This window comes from Mercenaria mercenaria, chromosome 15 (genome assembly GCF_021730395.1).
Source record: "Mercenaria mercenaria strain notata chromosome 15, MADL_Memer_1, whole genome shotgun sequence".
NCBI classification, from domain to species: Eukaryota; Metazoa; Mollusca; class Bivalvia; order Venerida; family Veneridae; genus Mercenaria; species Mercenaria mercenaria.
In genome coordinates this window covers 68,268,112-68,288,802 of record NC_069375.1, presented here as the reverse complement: position 1 = coordinate 68,288,802, position 20,691 = coordinate 68,268,112, and the positions used below count along the sequence as shown (strand labels likewise).

The window sequence follows — 20,691 nt, the reverse complement described above, 5'->3', positions numbered from 1 at the left end:
AGTTTCTTAACATACAATCTGGGGAGGTAATTGCATCATAGTAAAGGCCAAACTCAGAGTTAAATACACTCTTGTATAAACTGATTTGATGTTTGAGAGTTCAATTTATAGGCTCGTCTCTCGATTATGTAAATCTGCCGTGTTTTATTACAAATGTATATTCACTTCCTGTCTAAATAAAGCGTGGAGTATTCTCACGTAAGCGGTTGGGACTCTGTCAATTCATTTTTTATTAACCTTTTTATGTGCGATAAAATTAATTCATTCTTTCACTTATATGTTTTCTATTTTTCTTTTCATCTTAACGCAAAAAGTACCATGCACAATTTTCATTATTGGTAAGTTTCGCCAGCTAATTCGTCAGAGTCCACAGTATAATTTTTTCTAGCCAAGAATGTCATAAAATTATAAATAATTTGATTTGCACATGCATGCATCACATCCATTGTGCATTATATAAAATATTTTGTACTTACTTGTAAAAAAAATATTATAATACGCATTAGACTTCCATATAATTTCGTTTGATGTTGTGGCTTTACATAACACTGTGTTAAAGATGAAAATTTATATTGATTAAAATACTGATTGATATTTAAGCAATGCTTATACCTACCATACTATCACAGCTATTTTGGCGGTTCATCTTTTTGTTGCTAAAATTAATTATTATACAAAATAAATCTTTACTACTATATTGTATTTGCAAACACTATCCAAACTATAGACCGTTCCTTTATAAAAAGGATAAAGCATCGCTAACTTTAAAACCGAACATTAACTCATGGCAATAGCAGCACTTCACTTGTGGTAGTACAAGCAATTTAACTGTTGTAAATGCTGGCAGTAGCAGCAGTTAACTGCTCCTACTGCTGGCAGTAGCGGCAGTTAACTGATGTAACTGCTGGCAGTAGGAGCAGTTAACTGCTGCTACTGCCAGCAGTTACAGCAGTTAACTGCTGCTACTGCTGCTACTGCTGCTACTGCTGTACTGCCAACTTCACGCCGATCAAATAAGAACATGTGTCGCTCTATTGTTCAAGTGTGTACTTTCTTAATAAACTGACTGGTAATAAATATATCTAAAGGGAAACCCAGACACAGTTAACATCCGGAATGATTTGTAAACCAATTATAAATTTAACAAGTTAGTATTGTTCAATCAGCTTCAAAGTATTTTTTTCCGCGAAATAGATGTAGTTACCAAAAATAATCTGCGATCGAGTGCTTTTGACATGTCATAACGTCTAAAATACCTACATGTATACTTTTTAAACAAACAATCTTTGCATTGTTTCTAAACGCTAAAAAGCTAAGCGTGAGCAACATTCATATAAAGTTTGATAAATAAAAAGTGCAACATCTTCATTTGTGATTGCTGGTAAAACTATTTGAGGCAAAAACGTGTAAAATACATGAAACACAAAAATGGTCGCGTGAAACCGTGTAAAATACATGAAATACCAAAATGGTCACGTGAAAACGTGTTAAACACGTGAAATACCAAAATAATCACGTGGTGAAAATATACTTCAGTCCGTGGCACTTCAGAGATTGTCTAGATAAGATTTACAGGTAATAATCGGTCGTACAAAGAATAACGAGCGAAAAAATAGGTCTGCCAAATTGAGCAATTACAAAAAAAAATAATGAAAATAAAAATAACGAGTTAGCGTTTCAGCAGGACTTATACATTAAACGCAAAATAACGGTTTTGCCCTAGACCTACAATTTCTGTAAAATTATAGCGAACTTATAAAACTTGCTCTAGCTGTTATGTTTAAAGTCGCACCGACGCAGTTGTAGTTCATATGATGACTTTCAAACTTTGATGGTAGAGGAAGACCCCAGGTGCCCCTCCGAGCATTATTTCATCATGGGCGGGCACCTGGTTAGAACCACCGTTCTTCCGTTTACAAATAAGCCTGCTGGATAGCTTCCTCGCATGAAGAATTCAATGCCTTGATTGCGGATCAAACCTACATTGGTGAGAGACAAACGATTCGAAGTCAGCAACCTAAATCAATCGGCCACGGAGGCCCCTTCCTCTAACTTTAAAGGTACTCGCCCACAGCTGTGTGTGAAATTTTCCAACACGCTCATTTCCAGCAATTTTGCCATAGAAAATTATATACTACACTGAAAAAAAAAGATAAAGGGAAAAGCAAGAAGACTGTTTTCCATAATTTCAAAAACATTTCAAAGGTTTACTCCCTTCTGCAGAATAGTTTTGGTTATTTATTCAGATACCTTGCAAAAATCATACATCAATCGGTTTATATCACTTTTCACTTTAACAGCACCAGGATTTCATTGCCTTCAACTAATTAAAATGTGTGCAAGAGTCGCTTTAAAGGTTTTCAGTGCTTATTATGCAATTTTCTTTTAATTCTACGATTTTACGATTTTTCAATATTGCTACATAAAAGTCAACTCATGAAAGTGTTTCACGGCACAAAAGTACAAATAAATATAGCACATATATAATATTTATATATAATATTTATATAAGGCGGTACAAATGTCAAAGTAAGGTCAAGCCAGTTGTTTTATGTTTAATAAGCGGATCATACACTCCCTCTTAATACTTTAAATCATCTTAACAGAACATAAGTCAATCCGCTTGGATTCCCACTCCCCACAGTGTGAGATTTCATTTCCGAGAACCAACGTAGCAAAAACTGAAAATGACTATAATTGGTGTAGCTTGTTTAAGGTTTCAGAACACTGTTTCATATTTATGCACCATAGACCAAATAGCATGGATATATTGCCGTTTAGGGAGATTGATTTACACAATGATGATGACACGTACATAACACGGCGTACATGTGACGCGGCGTACATGTGACGCGTCGTACATGTGACGCGTCGTACATATGACGCGGCGTACATGTGACGCGTCGTACATGTGACGCGGCGTACATATAAGGCGGCGTACATGTGACGCGTCGTACATGTGACGCGGCGTACATATGACGCGACGTACATGTGACGCATCGTACAAGTGACGCGTCGTACATGTGACGCGTCGTACATATGACGCGGCGTACATGTGACGCGTCGTACATGTGACGCGGCGTACATATAAGGCGGCGTACATGTGACGCGGCGTACATGACGCGATAATACTGACTCTATCACAGCGTTGTTGGAAAGGATGCAGTAAAAACGATGGTAAGCACAAAAATGTGTGTACGTTTTTTTAACATCTAGATTGATTTTACGGAATTTCGGCTTGAGCAAAATAAACTGTCTGACCTCGCTTTATACATGTCAAGTTTGGAATTCTGTGAAAAAATCTAAACACATTGTGCCAACGGAGACAATGATGATAAAATGATGATGGTGATGATGTGAATAACTGAGGATGATTGCTAGTAATGCCAGTGGCGATAATTACCGTGATGTTATTGTTGTTGTTGTTGATAATGATGATGATGATGATGATGAGGTCCATTACCATGTATAAAAATATTCTATTACAGGAAAATGTGTTATATATTATCAGGGTCCCGGGCTAGCAGGATGAAAAAAACGTTCGTCAAAAGTCGAGCGATTCTTGTTGTACTGTAATCAGAATATATAGTCCATCACCAATCAAGCGTGTCTTTCTGGAACTTCAGTCTTGGACTGTGTTCAGAATAAAACTGTTGGTACCAGCGTCTGTGACGGGCTATCAAACTGTCCTCCGTTGATTTGGCAAATACCGGCTTTGCCTCGTATTTCTTATTATTCCAGATCATTATATCCCGTTCCACCTAAAAGATACAAAACAGCAATAATGAAATCTGATATTCAGTAAAAGACATAAGGGCCATGAAATTATCCAGAAAGTTTAAGAATTTCAATAATATTTTTAACCAAACATTTACTTTAGAAAACCAGACAAATATATATTTTTTTCCAAAAAAGTTGTAATTTACATTTCAAAACAAAACTGCTCGTAGTTCTCGCAAAATGTCTCAAAAATAGTCAATATGTTACTTATTGTTCCGTGTGTGAATATGTACAAACTGGTTACTGTAACAGCGAAACGCACAATTTTCACATTTAATTTAGCTGTTGCAAACGCACGAATTAGTTAGGTTTTTAAATCGAAATGATGAATCAAACCTAAATTTAGCACAGAGCCACTGAAAGAAAACCTGTCCTTTATCTTTGTTCAATCCAATGAAATTTAGTACAGATATTGCTCTTGAAAATTACAAAGAAGTCAACGATAAAAGCAGAGAAAGGACCAATCTACTTCTTGGACATAATCAGGGGGAAGTAACTGATTATGTTTCCAGTAGCATAAAACATTTCTATGTCTCACCTGTGTCACCGTATTTTTCTGTCTTAAAACGTTTATATCTAAATTAAAATTCTTCCTTTTTCTCCTCGGTGATTTCATAACTTACTTGTATAGATTCTCCCAGCATGAAAAACTTTGCTATGAAGTTTGGTACCGCCCAGTGTATGTAAATGTTGTGCACCAGTTTTTGGACCATAGGTTCCACAGGGACTAGAGACTGGATAAACACGCCCTTACCGAAGAAGCTGTCAAACTTAAGGTACACGATGCCAGGTCCAATCTGAAAATAATTGAAAAGTATTTTAACGTTCGATACTCTCATATAATCGAAGTAGATCTAGGTAAGAGAAAAAACTAATGTGAGATGCCATGTTTATGTCATTCCAAGTTGTTAAGTATTCTTAATTTATCATTTTTCTGAATTATGCATTGATTATATAACAATCATCATAACGTAAAACTCAATCACAGTATGGACGAATATCACGGTCATATCATTGTTACATAGGCGGGAAATCGCATTAGATATCAAAAAACAAAAGCGTTTAATGAACGACATAAAAAAATTATATCAGTTTATTTCGGCCTACTATTTTTCTGGTTCATATCAATATTGTCCCGCGTGTACGGACAGAATAGGAACAAGCTTTAATTTTAAGTTGAATGTCAGAGAAATAATGGTTGATGTGAACAGATGTGACAAAATCATGGTACTGAAATAAAATGACACGGACTATGGGTAGAAGTTTAAGTTTCTACCTGCAAAGCATGGACGTTCAGGAAGACAAACGGTAAACTGATGCCGAAGAAAGTCAGATCATGTGTGAGCTTAAGGGAACCTATGTGTCCATCAGGGCTAGGCATCTGGGTCCAAGCTGCTGTCCAGTTGTGCTGACCCCAGCTCAAATACTTGTTCCACATGCCAACCAAATCAATGCCAGCGGCGATAAACGGTTGATGAACTTGTTTGAGATGAGCGACGTCCGCCCCGTTTTCTGGAATTTCCTGGAAATTGAAATGATAAATCATATAGAATTCTGAACTAATATGAAAAATCGTGTATATTTTGAAAATAACACACTAGCGCTGACGTCACGTATGTCTACTTAACCAGTAATGGCGCTCGGCAATTTCCGTGGATCACGTGATCACGTGATCACTAAATTCTATTTCGCTATTCTTCGGTCGTTACTGTAGTTCCAACATACCTGCCGGAAATTGCCGATTACACATACCGAAAATACATAATCCAACGGAAAATGCCGATCACTACCAGACAATAGTTCTATCATATATTATAACCTTCTGTTTCACATACAAGTTAAAAGATTCGAAAGAATGATATAAAACAAGAAGGTATTCAAAATTGTTAAAAAAATGCAGCTCGTTTACTGTCGTCGTGTTTGAATTAAAATACGTTGTTTTTTTTGTGCCCGCTGAAGTGAAATCGCAGACACGGATAACACGGATAATTAAGTTAAATGATCATTTAGCCAGTATCATAAATGATTAAGTGGGAAAACAATGAAGGGTTTTGAAAAATCAATAGACAAGCGCATGCGCACGCAGTAACGTTAACGAAAATTAAAATCAAATTTAATGTTTCACCAGTAATTGAAAATGAGAATTAGACAAGCGTTTTAACGAAACCCATTACAGTGAAATGTGAATGTAGAAAGTCATACTAAATCTTGCTCATGTATAAAACACTTCATTTACCTCAATATGTGAATTAATGAAATGTTCAGTACGACCCTTATACTGCCACTGGCCATTTGCGATCTCTTCTATCTCTTGCGGTGTCCAGTTAGGTTCGATACCCTCAGCATGGTACCACAGGTAGATCCAGCCGTTGATTTCAATACTGGTCCATGCTTTAACCCTGGCAATTTCAGGGACTGAAGGAAAAGACAAATACTGTAATTTGATTTTCAAACATCACAATTTTGAAAAAAGGCCTTCATACGCTCGGACATAACGTAAGTATAGGGATCAATGCATACAATGTATATATTATGCTTTATAGTGATCGATACATAAACCGTGAGTATAATGTGATGTGCAACATATTTTTAATGCGATTTAGCGATCACTACATGCAACCTATGTATGATGCGATGTTGCTATCTTACATATAACGTCAGTATCATGCAATGTAGCGATCTTACATATAACGTTAGTATGATGCGATGTAGCGATCACTACATGCAACCTATGTATGATGCGCTGTTGCGATCTTACATATAACGTTAGTATGATGCGATGTTGCGATCTTACATATAACGTCAGTATCATGCGATGTAGCGATCACGTCAGTATCATGCGATGTAGCGATCTTACATATAACGTCAGTATGATGCGATGTAGCGATCACTACATGCACCCTATGTATGATGCGATGTAGCGATCTTACATATAACGTCAGTATCATGCGATGTAGCATTCTTACATATAACGTCAGTATCATGCGATGTAGCGATCTTACATATAACGTCAGTTTGATGCGATATAGCGATCAATACATACAACGTATGTACAATGTGATAAAACAAAATGAGAGACACTGTTTTGTTTGGTGAAGAAAAACTCGACTTCAGTGGTAATGTGATTGTACGGAATCGTGTTTCCGCCAATTTTCAACTTATAATGTTGTAAATTTACAGTGAAAATACGAAAAAGTTTTTGATACAATAGTTGTCGCACAAATATCAACCTCTCGCTGACTCTGAGAAGAAATTTAAAGTTCTTGTGCTTAGATATGTACTGGAAAATTTTAGTGGCTGAAAGTCAATGGCAAAAGCAGGATTCCGGGCATAGAAGATACATTTGTATTATACCAGAAGCTTCTACAAATTAAGATAATGACAATAACCCAACAGTTGTGTAAGCGTTTAAAGGTATCATATGACTGCATTTGATTAAATAGCTTTTTATTCATAAAATAAGTTTGTTTGTTGTTGTTGTTGTATGATTTAAAGATGATTAAAGTTGACTTTACTTTTGTAGCATTTTTAAGAATTGCTTTAAAAACCTTTAAGCGTTTAAGTCTACGGAACTGCAGTGCCTGAGAGATTTAGTGTCCTAATACCAATGACACCCGGCAGCTTTAAGGCGATTTATTCCATTCAGAAGCGGATTGTGTTCTTTAATTCCACGATATTAGATAGAGTCACATATGTGACCGCTGCATTACATTGTCAACAGCAATGTCAATTTATTTGCAATCGCTGTATGTTAACCTTCGTGTTTACTGAAAATGGAAGTTTAAAGTATATTTACGTCATAAAACATTCTTCATTTCTACGAGTTATTTTTTACGGAAGAGTATTAGTGTTAGGTGTATGTTATTTGATAACTCGAAATTTTGATATACTAATTCAACATATCGACTAAGTATCTGGCCTTTTCAATTGCAAATTTGAACGTCTGTCCGTCTGTCAAAGCACAAAAATGATAGTGGGATATATTTATTTACTCTTAAATGATAAAAAAATAAATGGATACATCTGTCAACACACTCATATATTTACCAAGCATGTATAAGTACTTGACCATATACTACCATACAAAGATATACGGCCTATCCTAGCCTCTATAGAGCTACTCCAAATAGGATATATATACTTTTATATTTACAAGTTTAGTTAATGTCCTATGATTGAACTAATTCGAAAACCTTCCATGGATGGTAATCATAGTGAAATATTCTTTGTTCGAACTTTGTTCACCTTGTATGTCTACTCTTCAAAATCTAGACCTACCCAGGTACCCTGTCATGGTGGGACTTTAGCGTACGTCTATATTTTCTTGCTATGAGCTGAAAGGGGGTCGAAAGCATTCCCGACTTAAACATGGTTAAAATAATGTTATTTTAAGATTGAACGCTGCCCCGTCATATTTTTAATGACCCTTTAGGGCTTCCCGAGGGATTCGCAAGATATCTAATATTGACCAGGACCTATATATCTACGCACACTATGGTAGTATACACTATAGTAGGTACCTCGAAATTTTCGAGTAACTAAGTCAAAATTTCGAAATATTTATCCGATAGATCGAGAAACGTTACTAGAAATTTCGAGTTGATAAATAACATATATCTGGCACTTCAATATCGAAGAAACAACTTTTGTTTACTCCATGAAAGTAAATAATTCATGAAAATAAAAATGTTTAGGACAACATATGAGTCGCACTTGTATTTCATAGACGGGCTACATTTCAATAACATGTTTTAAAATTCTGGTATCTATTAAACATGACATTTTGCAAAAAAAATTATATGATTATGATTACTTTTCTCCGCGTACGGAATTGTCGTGCATTTTCCGTCGTGACCCCTGAACTTCCATCCGTGAAATGGACATTCTATGCAGTCGCCAACAACCCGGCCTCCGACCGCTAAATTGGCTCCCATATGAGGACAGTAAGCGTCCAGCACGTGTGAGTCTCCTTTTTCATCTCTAAACACAGCTAGCTGTTCACCTGAAATAGTATATATATACATGATAAGTATATAACTGCTTATGTAATTTGCTTCACTAGAGGTCGAACACCACTAAATCAAGCTGCTCTTTATACACTAGCTATTAACTACGGAATTCCGTTAGGGCCATCGCCTTTGTATGTGTTGATCTGAAACGCGATACTCGATAGTACGATGATGAAAACGCGAAATCACGAAACTACGATAACGAAAACGCGACAACACGATGATGATAACGCGATACTACGATAACGAAAACGCGATAATACGATAGTACGATGATGATAATGCGATATACTATCGCGTTTTCACCATCGTACTGTCGCGTTATCACCATCGTAATATAGTGATATCGCGTTTTCGTTATCGTAGTATCGCGTTATCATCATCGTACTGTCGCGTTATCGCCATCGTATTGTCGCGTTATCATCATCGTACTGTCGCGTTATCACCATCGTACTATCGCGTTATCACCATCGTGATGTTCACAGAGGCGAATAAACATACGGACGCGATAATCAGGTTTCTGCGGAGCCCTTTAAGTTACATGATACTCAATGCATGCCATTCATACAATGGGATCTGTAAGTTTCAAGTATTGTAGGATGATTATATTTAGTTAGGAAAGTTTAATTTTCAGGCGTAAAATACATATCATTGAACAATATGTTTTCTTTTTGTGTACATGTATACATGAATGTATCTTATTATACCGTTTTTAAAGTTTTCTGACCATTTTCCAACAATGCAAATCACTCTATAGCTAAGCCTTAAAATGAACTCATTTTCGTAATTTCATTTTCAGTTATTCTTAAAATACTTGTACAAATTTTAGCAGTTTATACCTACTACAACAATAAACAATTGACAGTCACGTCGTCAGTCAATATTACCAATTATCGAAATTCCGGATTGCTTATTTTGCGCAAACACAATTTTCCAGTTTATGCGTCTCCGTATCTACGTCCGTAAATAAGTATTTCATTTCTGGAAAATACGGAATTAGTCTTTACTGTTTATTACCGAGTATTTGAACCGGACAAATATCCCCAAACAAAAGCAGGAAGTGTATTTATTAAATTGTATTGTGAATATATACCGACCATACAAACAACAGTGCGGCAGATTAGTTCGACCTACCTATATGCAATTTTATTAGTGACATTATTTATATAGTGTTTCTTAATCAATTAGAAAAAAAAAGCTAAACCTCTAAATAAAGCAAATAATGCTTGACAAAGTTTTTATTTGTTTTAAGTAGTGTCAACTGTTTGTGTTATTGATTTATTGAAATTTCCCCCCGTAAATAATTGATTTAAAATAGTGTTTACCTATTGATATTCACAGCGCTATGGAATGCGACGCCACTGATATAGCGTATGCAACACTAGGCTTACGTGACCACCCAGCCCCCACCTTCCATAATATCCTGCGTCAGAGATAAGACTGCCGGAAGTGCTTTTAAACACAAGTGCTTGAGAGAACTTGAAACCATTTTCGTAATTTGTATAAATATCTTTTTATAATCTTGCAAACTGTTGTAAAGTTTTTATACTTAATAAATATTACATGCTGTTCAACAGGAGTTTATCACCGAGTTAGTGAAAACGGAATTCTGTTCCGTTGCTTTCGGACATCGAACCCATGACCTCCAGCGTTGTATGAGCGTGATGATATTTAAGAATTAGAACCAGTATATCGAAATGAGACTCCTGTAGGACGGTAAAGGCCTACCGTAGAATTAGAATTTTTCTAAGCTGAAATACCGGAAAGAGAGGCACAAATATGCAAAGCAAGGAACCACACACGTTACCTATATTATCACTACCTTTAGCGGGGCACTGGTCCCCAGGTTATAAAACTGAGTTCGGATACCAATCCCAGAATGCAACATCCACATTGGTTAGCTTTTCAACAAAGACGGGAGAAAGATGTGAGGGAGGGGCCTGTCACTTCAATGGTCGCGAGGTCGAGCCCCCACTCATCCAAATAAAAATTACTAACATTGGGATAAGAGTCCCGTGTATGGGTGCTTTACACCAGGCACGCTAAAGAACCAGGGAAGCTTCTGGAATTGGAGCGTCTTCTGTATCTTGCACTATCCTCACGCTAACATAACTAACAGTCTTCTGGAGGAGTCGCCCATATTGGTTACCGGTGGCGGCTATAAATAAGCGTACGTACAAACAAACAGGCAATGGTCCTATTTATTGACACGCATTTTTAAGATTACGTGCATTCCGTCATTTTGTATTTGAAGTTTGTCATGCGTCAAAAATTTTACCTTGATCCATTAATATTGATATTTTTAAAGCTATGTGTTTACGCGCAGGGAAAACGTAGATTAGGCGCCATGTCATATAATATATCGTCAAAAAAAAAATAAAACGGTTACATTACAATCGTAGTTGTATACAACAGTTTGGGAGCGTTTATTTATTTGCAATATTACATTATTCCTTATATAAATCGCCGTCCATAGTTTGTGCTACTGACCAGTTAAATACCCTATTTTGCTGTGATAGAGTCAAAACTTGAAGAAATTAAAATGTGAAATTTTATTTCTGATGTTATATAATTAAACAACGTTGGTTAAAAATAAAGTGACTTGTTTTAAAAAGTTTTTGTAGTTTTGACTACTTTTAATACTTATGTAATTAAACACACATTCAATGGCTTACCGGTGAACAGTCAAAATTATTGACCGGCAAGCCATTCAATATATGTATAGTATTAACAGCTAAAACTTAAACGTTAGTATTTCGTCATAAATAATCAGCGGGTATAATATTTGAGCCGCGCCACGAGAAAACCGACATTGTACATTTGCGACCGGCATGGATCCATACCGCGCAGTGTTCGCTTTCAAAGCCTATTGCAATTAGAGAAACCATTAGCGAACAGCATGGATCCTGGCCAGACTGCGCGGATGCGCAGGCTGATCTGGATCCATGCTGATCGCAAACGCACTATGCTGGTTTTCTCATGGCGCGGCTCATTTATGAGTTTTCCTGCATCATTCCTCGGATATATCAGATCTATATGACTCAAATTTAATATTGGTATTTGACCAACATACACAGAGATGTACAGCATCATAATGAAAAAAAAGGCTAAGAGGATTCATATCATAGTTAATATCATATTAAAGATACTTACTATGACCATGGGAATTATGTTTGCGTGAAAAGTATCTCTCAATGCGGGTATATTTTCGTCTATTAAACACCGTCAGATGACTTTTATGGGTGTATGACATATATTGAAAAGGCGGTCAAAAACTATCGCATACGATTGATTAATCTGCACGTGGTACATGATAAAACACAACGATCATTTTGAAATTTCTTTCTATATGTAAATACCCTTTTTACAGTTCTTTAGAGATATATATAGGTGGCAATTAAATTGATGAAAGAAACTTGAACAAATGACTGCCTTAAATATATCGGGAGATTTATTGATTCATTGCCAATTACTGAATTGCATGTGTGTATCCTATATTAACGAACAATATTAGAGGTGGCGTATTTCGCAAGCTGGTAAATTAATGAGCTGCAAACTCCCAGCGGACCGTAAGAAAAATATAGCTAATTCAAACATTTTCAGTGATTGATCTCAGGATAAAGAATTGTACTAGGTTTTTTTTTTTTTTTTTTTTTTTTTTTTTTAATCCTTGATCCCCGCCATTTTTCACCGGCTTGTACAATTTGGGATTGACTTGTCATACAGCTGTGTCAACACTTAAAAATAAAGACATTTTTCGCTCCCATTCATCGGCGGTTTAATGATCCTGAAGTGAAATGATATATATAACGTGCGCGGATGCGCAGGCTGGTCTGGATCCATGCTGGTCGCAAAGCCATTATGTTAATTTTCTCATGGCGCGGCTCATTTGCAAATCTCTATCATCATGTCTTTAAAATCAGCAATAACATTTTAGTCGTTCCCACTAATTGCATGGGGTCAAAGAATAGATATATTGTGTTACCCGTCTGTTGTAAAAACAGCCGCCACAGCACAGGTCAAGTGTTAAAACTTTCAGTTATCTTTCTGAATCAATTGCCAACTACAACATGACTCTCGTCAAAATCATTTGCAATATGGCCCAGTTTCCTTAAAGGTTAAGTACTATTCATAGTATCCATTTAAATGACCCAGTTTCTTTAAAATTTTAATACCGTTCACATTTCTTTATCTTTGAAGTGACTTGTTAACAAAGAGCTATGTTTTATCTTAACGATTTATGCATTTTGATTTGTCGGTTATAACTTCTTAAAGATACTGAAAGATGGCAAGTATGTTTACAGACTTGATTTTCACTGAGAGTGGATAATGAATTTGGCGTTAATGGTTTGGGCATAAGGGATGGGGAATCCACAGAGATGAGGGAATATGTTGTATAAAACGATAAATAGATTGCATGCGTTCAAATAATAAACTCTCGATAATATATGTAAGCACGAAGCGAACTGACTATTCTCCGTAACGACAATCGGAATTCTCCGGCTTTTTTTTTTTGGAAAGTTACGTGCATGTTGATCTTTATTTACGTCCGAAAAATGTCAAATCATTGCCTTACGAGAAAATGTAATCGCACGGAAATTGCCGAGTGTTACTGCAAGTCAATGACGTTAATAATGACTGAGATTTTTATTATAAGCATATGCTAAATGTATGGCTGTCAAACTGTAGTGATGTCCTGAGCCCCGCTACACCCCTCCAGACCCGCCTACGAAAATTCTAGAATGAGCTCTGCGCATGTATGTTGAAATATGGTATTTCGAAATTCACTGAAGTTTTGTAAATAGTATTTCATACTGAACCATTCCGACAATAAAGATGTTATTTCAAGCATCCAGTTAGATATATCAAATTACAAAGGCTAAATAACAAATTGTCAATTTTATAATGTAGTATCTGATACCTTATTGTCCTAAATATATATCACATATCTGATACACTGAAATTTAATTCCGCGTTGCAAAATATGGATAATATGGATAAGTTGTTTATGAAATAGAATTATATACAACTGTAACAGATACGTTTAAATTTTTAGGAACACGTGTACTTTCCATTACAAAATGGCGCTGCTCGTGTATAGTGCGTAACTATTGTGTAGAATATTTTCAAAATATCAGGGGAAGGCCTAAAGCGCTGGGAATATAACGCGAACAGGTATAAATCCCTTGTCATTGTGTAGTTTTAAAGTCTATTCCTATTGACATAAAAGAAATGCTTCTGTCTTTTAATCTAAGTCCAAACGTCTCTTTTTACGTACGAGTAACATAGAGAACGCACGAGAGCATCGTGCAACATTCAATGATAAAGCAATACTAAAAGAAAATATGTGCATGGCATTTGATCAGATAACCAGTGACACTTACCTAAAACGGCAACGTTTGTCGAGTCTCTGTTTTTAAGTCTCCAGCTTTCAACAATTCCATACCACCCGTTTGGATATATCGGCGGAATGTCACCAAAAGCTCGTCGTTTCTTCACGCTATTTGCTATTTCCTTTTTAGTGAATTTTCCGTCGGGAAGGTAACCTAAATCTCCTAAAATTCGAACTCTGTTAATAGGCCGGAAAACCAATCCCCAAATCTGATAAGCGGAAAATATGAAAACAGACAATGTCAAGTAAAATACGGGTGAATATATATCAACAATGTCCCATAAATAATTAATTAACCGTTCATTCAGTTTGTACACAGAATTTACCCATATTTCTCCAACTTCAAAAAGCGGTATTTTCAAAATCTTCTCGGTTAATGAAGCTGAAACCGCCAATATAAACAGACATAAAATAACACTCCGGCTTAACAAAGACATTTTCATCAATAAATAACGTGAACTTAGTTATCTATTTATATTTACTGCTACATCTAACGCCTGACGATGAGTTATGCTATCATTTACTTTATAGCACAAAGTTAAATTGAAAGTAGAAATCGATGCACGTTTTGAAATAATGTCCACAGTTATATAAATAACGGAAGTACTTTAAGTCGACACTTTAATTTTCCGTTTTCCTATAAAACAGAAAGTCTCCGTGAAACAATATAGAAAGCACGTGGTCTTTACACTTTCTTTTTTTCCAAACAATTTCAAACGCTGAAATATTTAAGATAAATTTAGTGTGTCCTATTTCGCAATTGATTTTTGAACCGTTAAACACCGGTATAATTATACTATTCCCGCATCGGAAACTAGTGGCATTGCATGTAACTCCACAAAGCACGAATAATGCGCTGGACTCACTTCGATCTTTCACGCTAATATTTTATTCAGTAAGAACATTTAACGCGTTAACTAGAGTATAATAATATATACCCGTATAAGTAACAAACATGTATTAGCGTGTGTATTTGTTTACATCGGTTGCCAGGCAAAATCACTACGTCTGTAGTGGAGGCATTCAAAAGTTTTGTTAAAAGATCAAATATAGATTTTCGGTCAATAATTGTGTCTTTTCAGCACTCTGTTATAAATATTTCAATAATTAACTACACTAAATGCAAGTATAAACTTGGAATAGTATATATTCTACGTGATGTAATAAGCGTAGCGTCTTTGATCAAACTGTGAAAGTTTAAATGGTTAATCTAGAAGGGCCGCTGTCATATTTTAAGTAGTTGTTAAATACGATATTTTTTTACACACGAACGGTATTTGAATCGGGGTAGTCATAACACATTGTCACAATCAGCTAACCGTTTAACATTTTTAAACTTAACGGGACAGATATGTATTCATCAAAGTTGACTTGAAGACAGAAGTTCATTAATAAAATTAGTTTATACCTTTAACCTTTAGCCTGCTGTCGGCAATTGTATCTGCCTTTGCGACCAGTGCAGACCAAGATCAGCCTGCACATCCGTGCAGTCTGATCATGGTCTGCACTGTTCGCCATTCAGTCAGTAGATTTTCAGTGAACACCCCTTCGAATAATAAATGGTATTGCCCAGATTGTATGATGGACCAGTCCATTTAAGAAATTTAGCAGGCTAAGGGTTATACCGTTCTGCAAATGAACGCCTCTGCGCGAAAACCAACGACTGAGCTCGACGACCAGTATGTGGATCGAGACTCAGTCTGCACATCCATGAAGTCTGATACAGATCCACACTGATGTGTTATCACTGAAATTGATACACGAATAATTTGGATGTTCACTCATCTGGAAAGTACATTGTTGATCGCAAAGCTCGTGATTTGATGTTGGTTTTCGCATAGCGGCACTCATTTTTTTGTTGTAATTGTATTTTAAAGAAATCAAGTTATAATTCAATGTTGTCAATTTCTAAAGTAAGAATGATACACATTAACACAGCATGTCCCCGTTTTAGGCAGATTAAGGTCAAATATCAGATAAAAAAAATAAAGCCTTTCATTGATAACCATTCCGACATTTAAGCTACTCGCTCACAGTTGGAATGTTTTTTTTTTTTTTTTTTTTTTTTTTTTCAACATGTTCATTTCCACCAAATGCGACATAGAATATTATAGATGTATTTCTTTATGCAAAGAAAGTTAACAGATTTTTTGTATTATACATCCTGAATTTCTTGATGAAGAAATTAGAATGCCTTACATTTATATAGTCAAACAGTAACAAATTAACATAAAAAGACAAAGCAAGACAAAACTAACTAGTGTTTAGCTATAATACCGATCTTACAATGACGAAACATAAGACATGCTGCCTATTTTAACATCAATATATTTACGGCCATTTCTAACCCGACACTTTTTATATTCCGTTTTCTCGAATATGGTTCAATGTATTAGTTTGAAGCTATACATAACGTTGTTTGGCTAAATTAGCTTGTACAGAAATTATAATGACGATTCAGCAGTTTTGCGCCTGGTATGTGCACGCTTTCAACACTTTGCATGGGGAAATGTTGGTAAGCAAAAATATCGATTTTTATTTTCATTTGGTTGTTCTAGAATTCTTCTCACCCTGAAAAAAAAAATAAACGCACCATAATTTAGCTATTAAAATTGTAATGGTTAAGATGAATATCCAAGAGCACGGTCGCGCAATCGGCATGTTGTATGTCGGACATTCACTCAGACACGTAGGCTTTGTAAATCGAATTTTATTTTTATAACGATATTTCGACTGCAAATATTTAAAAGATTAATCTATTCACAATAAATTATAATACATATGTACATTTATCAGTGAAATATTGAGTTAATTTTTAGCTCGACTATTCATAGAATAGTAGAGCTATTGGACTCGCCCATGCGTCGGCGTCGGCGTCGGCGTCCGCGTCCCGATTTGGTTAAGTTTTGTATGTAAGATGGTATCTCAGCAACCACATGTGGGAATGGATTGAAACTTCACACACTTATTCACTGTGATAAACTGACTTACACTGCACAGGTCCCATAACTCTATTTTGCTTTTTTACAAAATTATTCCCCTTGTTTGACTTACAAATTTTTGGTTAAGGTTTTGTATGTAAGCTGGTATCTCAGTAACCACTTGCGGGAATGGATTCAAACTTCACACACTTATTCACTGTGATAAACTGACTTACATTGCACAGGTCCATAACTCTATTTTGCTTTTTTACAAAAGTATGCCCCTTTTTCGACTTAGAATTTTTTGGTTAAGGTTTTGTATGTAAGCTGGTATCTCAGTACTCACTAATTGGAATGGATTGAAACTTCACACACTTGTTCACTGCCATGATCTGACATACACAAAGCAGGTTCCATAACTCTATTTTGCTTTTTTACAAAATTATGCCCCTTTTTTTCGACTTAGAATTTTTTGGTTAAGGTTTTGTATCTAAGCTGGTATCTCAGTATCCACTAACGGGAAAGGATTGAAACTTCACACACTTGTTCACTGTCATGATATGACATGCAGTGCAAAGGGTCAATAACTCAACTTTGCATTTTACAAAATTATGCACCTTTTTAAACTTAGGAGTTTTGGGTTAAATTCTTATATGTAAGCTGGTATCTCAGTACCCTCTAATGGGAATGGATTGAAACTTCACACACTTGTCCACTGTCATGAGCTGATAAGCACTATGCAGGTTCCATAACCCTATTTTGCTTTTTTTAAATTATGTCCCTTTTTCGACTTTCGTATTCATTCAATCGACAAGGCTGTTGAATAGTCGAGCGTTGCTGTCCTCCGACAGCTCTTGTTTTACAGGTTGTCCGAGTCTTCAACTCCTGTGCAGGAATGGAGGAATATTCCCCAATGGGTCATCCGGAACTACGTGCTGTCGACGAGGTAGAGGTATGTGCATGTTGTGAGAGCCATGGGAGGACACACAAGGTATTAAGGATGTACGAGCGTTTTCTTCAGGATATCCGTCATTTTGAAAAATGTTTTATCGAATATTTCTTTCTAACAAACTATAAGCCAAAAATAAATGCTAAATAATTAAAATATGGCTTATATTATACCATTTGACCAAACATATTCTACTTGTTGCGAAAAAATACACATTTTCTATCATTCTCTAGGGTTCTAAATGACCTTGACCGCCAACCTGTTTCAGTTTTCAATCTATAAGAGGAAATTCTTAATCTTATAGAATTATAAAGTTTATAAACTGTCTAATAATCCAAATATTCCTGAAATATAAAATTTGCAATAGTTTTATAATATAGTGTTCGAGTCGAGTCTTGTAATGAATCTTTCATGTGTGAACAAGTCGCTGTAAATAATCCATTAATTATAAGTACGTTGTGTAATTGTACTTGACCTAGCCTATTCCAGGTCAGGACTTAATACGAGAAAAGTGCTATAGACTATGATTATACCTGTCCAGTATTCAGTTTAAATACCGATGCACATCTATCACTTGTATAATTTCACCTTATATGTAAAAAATCAACATCAAATTAATTTGACTTGACTAAAATGATATGCATTCACAATTTAATGTCATGTATAATGGTCATTTGGTGGAAAATTTCAAGTGTTTAATTAGTCGTGTGCATTCAGGCTGTGCTAAGACAATTTTCGTACAGAATATACAAGTATCAAATCATGTGCGTGCTATTTTGATCCTAACACACACTACTGTCACGTCAATTATAAATGTGCGTATTTTCAAATATGAATTTGGGTCGAATATATCTTAAAGGTTTAAATTACACTTGTAAGATTTTGTTGACGATTTGATAATCTACAATGTATTAAAAGATGTTATATTAATAGGGTATATAGCTGAGTTTAATAAAATATGAGCCGCACCATGAGAAAACCAACGATGACTGATTTTTCAAGTTGTGACTTGTCAGAAACAAAATCATTATCATTACATAAATAATACGTTTCCTGAAAAATGTTTAATTATTAATGAGCCGTGCCATGGGAAAATCAACATAGTGGGTTTGCGACCAGCATGGATCCAGACCAGCCTGCTCATCCGCGCAGTCTGGTCAGGATCCATGCTGTTCGCTTTTAAAGCCTATTGGAATTGGAGAAACTGTTAGCGAACAGCATGGATCCTGACCAGACTGTGCGGATGCGCAGGCTGGTCTGGATCCATGCTGGTCGCAAACCCACTATGTTGGTTTTCCCATGGCACGGCTCATTTGGTCTTGTCGTAGATTATTCGGAAAGTTTTGCAGCAGAAAATTTACTCTGATTCTCTGAGCTCTTGGTTACAGTCATGCTAGCTCTTTACCGGCAGTAGTTTTTTTTTTAAACTGGAGTTTTTCTAATGTCGGGATAAGAAGCTGTTCTGTTTAAGCAGTTACTAAGCTCATGAAATTATGACGACTGATATTCAGTAATAAACGTTTCATTACATTTGTCCAAAATTTGCTTTATCGCATTTAGAAGGAGTTGTGGTCCTAAACACAAGTCAAATGTCTACTGTAGCCTACTGTTTACCCTGAAAATTAAAAATGAACAATAAATATCCCAAAAAAAAAAAAAAGCAAGTTCACTAATTTAAGACACGGTCCTTAAGGCCTAACAAATTCTATGTTTCCGGTAACATGCTAAAAAAATTAGGGTAGGTAGACTCTAGGTCGGAAATATCTTTTTTTTTTTCATTATGTTAGAAAGTTGAAAAAAAAATCTCCAAGGCCATAAAAAAATTTAGGATCGGGCCTAAAATATAGGGTAGGTCGGGATACCGGAAACAAACATTTTTTTTACGCATCGGATATCTCAAGGTATGAAGGTATTAAATGCATCCGCTGCTATTTTCTATATAAAATTAACAACTTATAACATATTTTTATCAAGATTTCTAGCCTTTCACTTCCTGCGAGACTACCCTTGTCTTGAAGGTCTGTCTTTAGGCAATCAAAATATACCAAAAGAATATGGGGTTGACCATAATGCAGTGAAACCATGGTCACGTGACTGAGACACGTGATGAAAACGTTAATATTGCGTAGGTAGACATCAGGAAATACCTACTTTCACTTTCATTTTACAAGGCAGCTTCCAATCATCTTCTGAAGCATATAACGTAGCTTAAAATCATCTGCGGACATTCCTTTTTACAATCAAGCACAAATAAAGCTTATATCTGGCATGAAAATGGCCTTTACTAGGCGGGAAAATTGCACTATATATTGATATGGACTACATTCGAGTGGACCACGGAGGCATATCCGGCTAATTGCCCCCTTCATGCCTTATTAAAATGAAAAATTCGCACTTCGTGAAAATTGCTTCAACCGATGTAAAACTGGTATTTTCTGATCAGAATTGAGCAATAAGCACCATTTTAAGACAAACATGGCATATTATTTGCATATTTTGGGCAAATTTGAGATTTTTTCGGAAGTAGGCAAAATTCTGATTTTTAAGTGTTCCCATCTCAGTTTGCATCAGCGTCCATTTTAGGTAAGAATGACAGAAATCGATTATTTTCGTGTCTTCTAGCTGTTTCTTGCAACAAAT

At 35.7% G+C, this 20,691-nt stretch overlaps 2 protein-coding genes across 2 annotated transcripts in view; one reads left to right on the top strand and one right to left on the bottom strand.

The window, feature by feature from the left end:
- Positions 1 to 1,009: 1,009 nt before the first annotated feature.
- Positions 1,010 to 15,159, bottom strand: LOC123557339 (cholesterol 7-desaturase nvd-like). The gene is made up of 6 exons (XM_053525530.1): positions 14,174 to 15,159; positions 8,594 to 8,782; positions 6,017 to 6,195; positions 5,057 to 5,302; positions 4,404 to 4,577; positions 1,010 to 3,761 (listed from the first exon to the last, which is right to left on the bottom strand). The coding sequence occupies exons 1-6, from the start codon at positions 14,622 to 14,624 to the stop codon at positions 3,594 to 3,596; spliced, it is 1,407 nt and encodes a 468-aa protein (XP_053381505.1). The 5' UTR covers positions 14,625 to 15,159; the 3' UTR covers positions 1,010 to 3,593.
- Positions 13,852 to 20,691, top strand: part of LOC123557346 (F-box only protein 38-like) — a 44,136-nt gene continuing 37,296 nt past the window's right edge. The window contains exons 1-2 of the mRNA XM_053525513.1: positions 13,852 to 13,964; positions 17,968 to 18,054. The gene's annotated coding sequence lies outside the window, so the exon portion shown is untranslated. The remainder of the gene's footprint in view (positions 13,965 to 17,967; positions 18,055 to 20,691) is intronic.

What these genes read in the sequence shown, in the direction of transcription:
- LOC123557339 (XM_053525530.1), bottom strand. Translation starts at nt 14,624, where the DNA reads ATGAAAATGTCTTTGTTAAGCCGGAGTGTTATTTTATGTCTGTTTATA. An exon ending in AATTCCGTACGCGGAGAAAA is followed by an intron (nt 6,196 to 8,593) that starts GTAATCATAATC and finishes CTTTTCCTTCAG; the next exon opens with TCCCTGAAATTGCCAGGGTT. An exon ending in TGCTGGGAGAATCTATACAA is followed by an intron (nt 3,762 to 4,403) that starts GTAAGTTATGAA and finishes TGTATCTTTTAG; the next exon opens with GTGGAACGGGATATAATGAT.